Raw genomic sequence first — 6,000 nt, forward strand, 5'->3', positions numbered from 1 at the left:
AAATGACCCTCCCCCAAACTCCTGTGGCACACCTGCAGACCGCTCGTGGCACACTGGTTACATAAGAACATAAGAACAGCCCCACTGGATCAGGCCACAGGCCCATCTAGTCCAGCTTCCTGTATCTCACAGCGGCCCACCAAATGCCCCAGGGAGCACACCAGATAACAAGAGACCTCATCCTGGTGCCCTCCCTTGCATCTGGCATTCTGACACACCCCATTTCTAAAATCAGGAGGTTGCGCATACACATCATGGCTTGTACCCCGTAATGGATTTTTCCTCCAGAAACTTGTCCAATCCCCTTTTAAAGGCGTCCATGCCAGACGCCATCACCACATCCTGTGGCAAGGAGTTCCACAGACCAACCACACAATGAGTAAAGAAATATTTAACACTTAAATATTTAATATTTATGAGTAAAGAAATGGTTGAACACGGTTGGTCTGGGGAGTCTTCACAACAGCCCGGAAAGGTAGGCCCCCAGGAGAGCGCCCCGAGGGCCACAGCCCCCCTCTCCTGCAGACGCCACTTACCCTGAGCGCAGCCAGGTCTATGCTCTCCAGGCTGGCAGCGGTGCAGTCGCTGGCCATGGTGAGGGGGCTGCTCTTGGCCGCGGCTCCCGGGCAGAAGCTGCCTCTGGCCGGGGCGAGGAGGAGGAGCCCTTCTTCTTCCTGCGCCCGGCCGGTGCGACGGCGCAGCGGCTCAGCCCTGGTCGGGGAGGCTGCCCATCGTGCGCCCTGCCGGGCTGGGGGCGGACAGCAACCCTGCGGGGCCGGAAGGCAAGAGAAGCGCAGGCAGAGGGGAGCGGGCGGGCGGCCGGCCTCCCTCCCCGCCTGCTCAGTCCGAGGGCGAGGAAGCAGCCCGTGCCCGACTCCCTGCGGCCAGGCGACTTGGGCAGCACGCGAAAAGTTTGCGAGGAAGTGACGCGCCTGCCCGGGGTGGGGTGGACCGCACTCAGCCAGGCGCGCTGGGGGTGTGTGTGTGTGTGTGTGTGTGTGATGCAACTGCTCTCAGGACCGCCCGGGGGGGGGGAAGCCTCTTCCACCACCCCCCGCCTTCCCCAGATGCTGTTGCAGGAAACGCACACGCACAAAGAGGCTGTCAAGAGTTGCATGAGATGCCCACAATGAGGACTAGATTCTTGAACTGGATGATGGATGCAGGCTTGCTTGCTTTCTTTCTTTCCAACCCTTCTTCTAAGGCAGTGGTCTTCAGCCTTTTTTTGTGTCACGACCCCAATCAATCAATCAATCAATCAATCAATCCAGTGCTTCTCAAATTGTGGGTCAGGACCCACTTAGGTGGGTCACGAGCCCATTTCAGGTGTGTCCCCATTCATTTCAATATTTTATTTTTAATATATTAGACTTGATGCTACCATTGTATGTGAATGCATCTGGGGAAATGTTACAGACCTGTACTTTTAGCAAGCTACTACGTATATTCTTCTAACAATGATAGTCAATGGGACTTACTCCCGGGTAAGTGTGGATAGGATTGTAATCTAGGCTTGTTAAAAATGTTCCTGCTTGATGTGGGACTTCCAGTGGGTCCTGACAGATTCTCATCCTAAAAAGTGGATCTGGGTGCTAAATGTGTGAGAACCACTCAATCAATCAATCAATCAATCAATCAATCAATCAATCAATCAATCAAGTATGAGACTAGGGCAGCGATTTTCAACCTTTTTTGTCTCACTGCACACTGACAAGGTGCTAAAATTGTCAAGGCACACCATCAGTTTTTTGTCAACTGACAAGGCACAATATGCTGCTCACATCCCCAATGGGCCTACTAATAAACAGTCCTCCCCAGTGGCATAGCTAATGATCATGTAGCCCGGTGCCAAGCTTAAAATGATGCCCTGGAAGTGACATCACAACCGGAAGTGATGTCACACCCAGACTTCTTAAAAAATGAAAATAGGGAGAAACCCACCTCTTCCCCCCAGCTGCTCACCACCCACTTGCTCTGTCAGTGGCATAGCTAAGGTATCTACCTACTATCTGGGGTAGCAGGTTTGTTACAAAGAAGATTTGTAGCCCCTCCCAAGAAAAAAATCAAAATTAATTGAGTAAATAAATAAAAAGTATGCCCCTGATTGGTTTGAGACACTGAGCTGGGTGAAGAGGGAAGGTTTCCCCCCCCCCCCCCACTAAACATAGAAGGATCACTACTTGAAAAACTTCCTTTTTTATCCAGTTAGCAGGGGTAACTGTATTATGATACATGGAAATGAGCACTGACTCATATTAGCACCTTATTGGTTCCATGTTGTATCATAATATCATGTTATTGCAACATGTCAATAACATAATAACATGTCATTGGTTTTCAGAACAATCCTAGATCAGTTTTGAGTTAAAGAAATCCATAAGAAATCCATAAACCATTTGTTCCATAAGGCAGTTGTGTTTTCATTTTCTAGTTAATTGGCCATAACGTTTGATAGAATAAAGATATTCTAATGTAGTTTATTTCATTGCATTCTGCATTAAATTACCTTTTTGATGATATATAACATGATGGTATTATTCATACATACATTTGGGAGGTGGACTTAGATCTGGAAGATCCAGGTTCAAATCCCCCCTCAGCCACGAAGCTTCCTGGGTGACCTTGGGCCAGTCACTTTCTCTCAGCCTCACCTACCTCACAGGGTTGTTGTGAGGACAAAAGGAGGGGAGCAGCTGTGTACACCGACTTTGGTCTTTGGATGAAAGGCGGTATAAAAATGTGAAAAATAAATACCAAGAGTCTCACAATTTTGGTCACTAGTGTCAAGCTCAGCTTGTTGCCCCTCCTAAAGCTTGATACCCGGTGCAACTGCTACCCCCTGCACCCCCTTAGTTACACCACTGGCCCTCCCCAAAACTCAGACGGCACACTTGTGGACCATTCATGGCACACTAGTGTGCCGTGGCACACTGGATGAAAATCACTGGACTAGGGACCCCACAGTCAACCCCATACTCTCCCAGGACCCTTTCTGCCCACTCTCACAGCCATTGCTACCCATTCCCTGCCTCCATAATGCCCTCCCAGCACTGTTAACTATAACCAGATATTCTTATTAGAGAGAACAGAAAAAATTGCCAGGAAGGCTAGTACTAGAGAACGCTATTTTAGCATTATCACCATACCTTTATTAGCATAATAGACATACAATACACACACACACACGCGCGCGCGTGTGTGTGTGTGTACACCCAAAAATGTAGGACGTCCAAGAAAAATGTAGGACATGACATAGTAGTAGTTGGCAACCTTCAGTCTCGAAAGACTATGGTATCACGCTCTGAAAGGTGGTTCTGGAACAGTGTCTAGTGTGGCTGAAAAGGCCGATTCGGGAGTGACAATCCCTTCCACACTGGGAGCAAGTGCAGTCTGTCCCTGGCCTGTCTCCCTGGCTATGGGCCTTCCTTCTTAGCCTCTTAGCCTCAGACTGTTGGCAAAGTGTCTCTTCGAACTGGGAAAGGCCATGCTGCACAGCCTGCCTCCAAGCGGGCAGCTCAGAGGCCAGGGTTTCCCACCTGTTGAGGTCCACTCCTAAGGCCTTCAGATCCCTCTTGCAGATGTCCTTGTATCGCAGCTGTGGGTAAGGAAACAAACATTCCCTTACTTACTTTGAGGAGGCCTCTGTGAGTGACACCCAAATGCAGGATGCAGCACATGTCCCACTGGCACCGCTATGCCAGTGCTGGAAAGGGGGTTAGGATTGCACCCAGTTAGTTAGTTGGCAACCTTCAGTCTCGAAAGACTATGGTATCGCGCTCTGAAAGGTGGTTCTGGAACATTGTCTAGTGTGGCTGAAAAGGCTGATTCGGGAGTGACAATCCCTTCCACACTGGGAGCAAGTGCGGTCTGTCCTGGTCTGTCTCCCTGGCTATGGGCCTTCCTTCTTTGCCTCTTAGCCTCAGACTGTTGGCCAAGTGTCTCTTCAAACTGGGAAAGGCCATGTTGCACAGCCTGCCTCCAAGCGGGCCGCTCAGAGGCCAGGGTTCCCCACCTGTTGAGGTCCACTCGTAAGGCCTTCAGATCCCTCTTGCAGATGTCCTTGTATCGCAGCTGTGGTCTACCTGTAGGGCGCTTTCCTTGCACGAGTTCTCCATAGAGGAGATCCTGTGGGATCCGGCCATCATCCATTCTCACGACATGACGACATGACAATATAAAAGCTAAAAACACTTGTGTATTGCTTTCATGTGGTTAAAACTATATTACCTATAATTTATTACATATAATTTATTGATTACAGGAAGGCTCTGTGCTGCCTGCAGGGGCCCGCTCACAGGGCAAATGTTCTTTTCCAGTATACAAAAAAGAGGACAAGTTCTGGAAAAAGAGGACATCTGGTCACCCTGACCTGAGCAGAACTGGGACACCATCTCCTGGAAGCAGCTGCCTCTCCCTTTACCTGATGGTGCCTTAGCCCAGTGGTATAACCTTTTCAGTCCAGTCCATAACCTTTTTTTCATTCCTGTAAGTTGCCACGACCCCACAACTGAGGCTTTGCAACCCCATTGGAGTCCCAACCCCAAGGTTGAAGAACACTGTTCTAAGGAGCTCAGAATGGCATATAGGGTACCTGCTCCCACCCCCTTCTATAATCATGATCACCTTAGGCTGAGAATAAGTTATTGGCCCAAGGGCACCTAGAACACTTGGTGGCTGCCTGAGGATTAGAACTCAGGCATTCTCTGAACATATCTACATCCCTGACACTTCAACAACAACAACAACAGGTATTTATATACCGCTTTTCTTGGTCTTTATTCAAGACTTTATTCAAGGCGGTTTACATAGGCAGGCTTTATTTAAATCCCTTATTAAATAGGGATTTTTACAATTTCAAAGAAGGTTCTTTCTTTCAAGAACGACTACTTCCAAGGTGTTTCATTCCGATCTGGCTTCACATTCTGGCCTCCATCCTCCCACGCTCAGAGCAGATGGAATTGCTCGGCTTCAGCTTGCCAGCCGGTGGCCTCGAACTGGCGACCTTGTGGATGTTATCTTCAGGCAGACGGAGGCTCTACCCTCTAGACCAGACCTCCTAGAATCAAACTACTGTAGCCCCACTGGTAAACCTTTCTGGGGACAAGATGCCATGAATTGTAAGAGATTCCAGTTGTGGTACGGACAAAGTTCCTATGTAGACAGGAGAGGCACACACTGAGTGATCATTCATTGCAATTGACCAATTGCACACAGTTTTCCTGTCACTTATCAATGAAGTTGGTGTTTATCTAGGACTTAATTTATGCCATGGTTTCTGAGAATTCAGTCTGCTGGCAACTGTTCCCAAAGGCAAGAGCTCAAGCTTGGAACATGTGAAGTAAGATCCATCTTGTTTAACTTTGTATTTTTGAATTGCCTTTAATGATTTCTGTTTGCATGTTTTTATTGTTGTGTGTTTTAAAAATTGTATACTGCCTTGAACATGAGAAACGTGGTATATAAATCTTTTACATAAATAAAGAATTTATTGAAGTGCCACTGAGCACATAAAAGAGTGCATTTTCCCTTACCCCTGAATACAGTAACTATGGAGTCTCCACATATCAGAGCACCTGTACTAAATAAATCATATTTTTATTTAAGTACTTCTTTAAAAATAACAGCTGGAAAACATTACATTGTAAGAGGCATTCCCCCTTCTTTCCACTGGAAGAAATTCCTCTTCTAAGATGACACTTGCTACAACATATCCAAGTGCCACCAAACAGAAATTTAACTGATAGCCCAATCAATTAATAGACTGGCCTAGGCATGTCTACTTACAAGTAAGTTGCACTGAGTTCAGTAGGATGTACTCCCAGGTAAATGTGTATAGGGCTGTAACCCAAGATTGCAGTCCTGGGCACACTTACCTGGGAGTAAGTCCCATTAAACTCAGTGGGCCCCACTATTGTAAAACTTTATTTTACAGATTTTTTTAAAATCTGCCAGCACCTTAGAAGAGACATCCCTCCTAATTCTAAAAGAAGCATTTCCTCC

The 6,000-nt window shown here is 47.4% G+C and overlaps 1 protein-coding gene across 2 annotated transcripts in view; it reads right to left on the reverse strand.

Moving 5' to 3' along the window:
• The window catches only part of NRK (Nik related kinase), a 126,408-nt gene extending 125,498 nt beyond the window's left edge, over positions 1-910 (reverse strand). For both annotated transcript variants that reach the window (XM_066640015.1, XM_066640014.1), the window contains exon 1: positions 537-910. In XM_066640015.1, the coding sequence (XP_066496112.1) occupies positions 537-593 (57 nt within the window). In that variant the 5' untranslated portion in view covers positions 594-910. The remainder of the gene's footprint in view (positions 1-536) is intronic.
• Positions 911-6,000: the final 5,090 nt, after the last annotated feature.

This window comes from Tiliqua scincoides, chromosome 12, assembly GCF_035046505.1.
Source record: "Tiliqua scincoides isolate rTilSci1 chromosome 12, rTilSci1.hap2, whole genome shotgun sequence".
In the NCBI taxonomy this organism is placed as follows: domain Eukaryota; kingdom Metazoa; phylum Chordata; class Lepidosauria; order Squamata; family Scincidae; genus Tiliqua; species Tiliqua scincoides.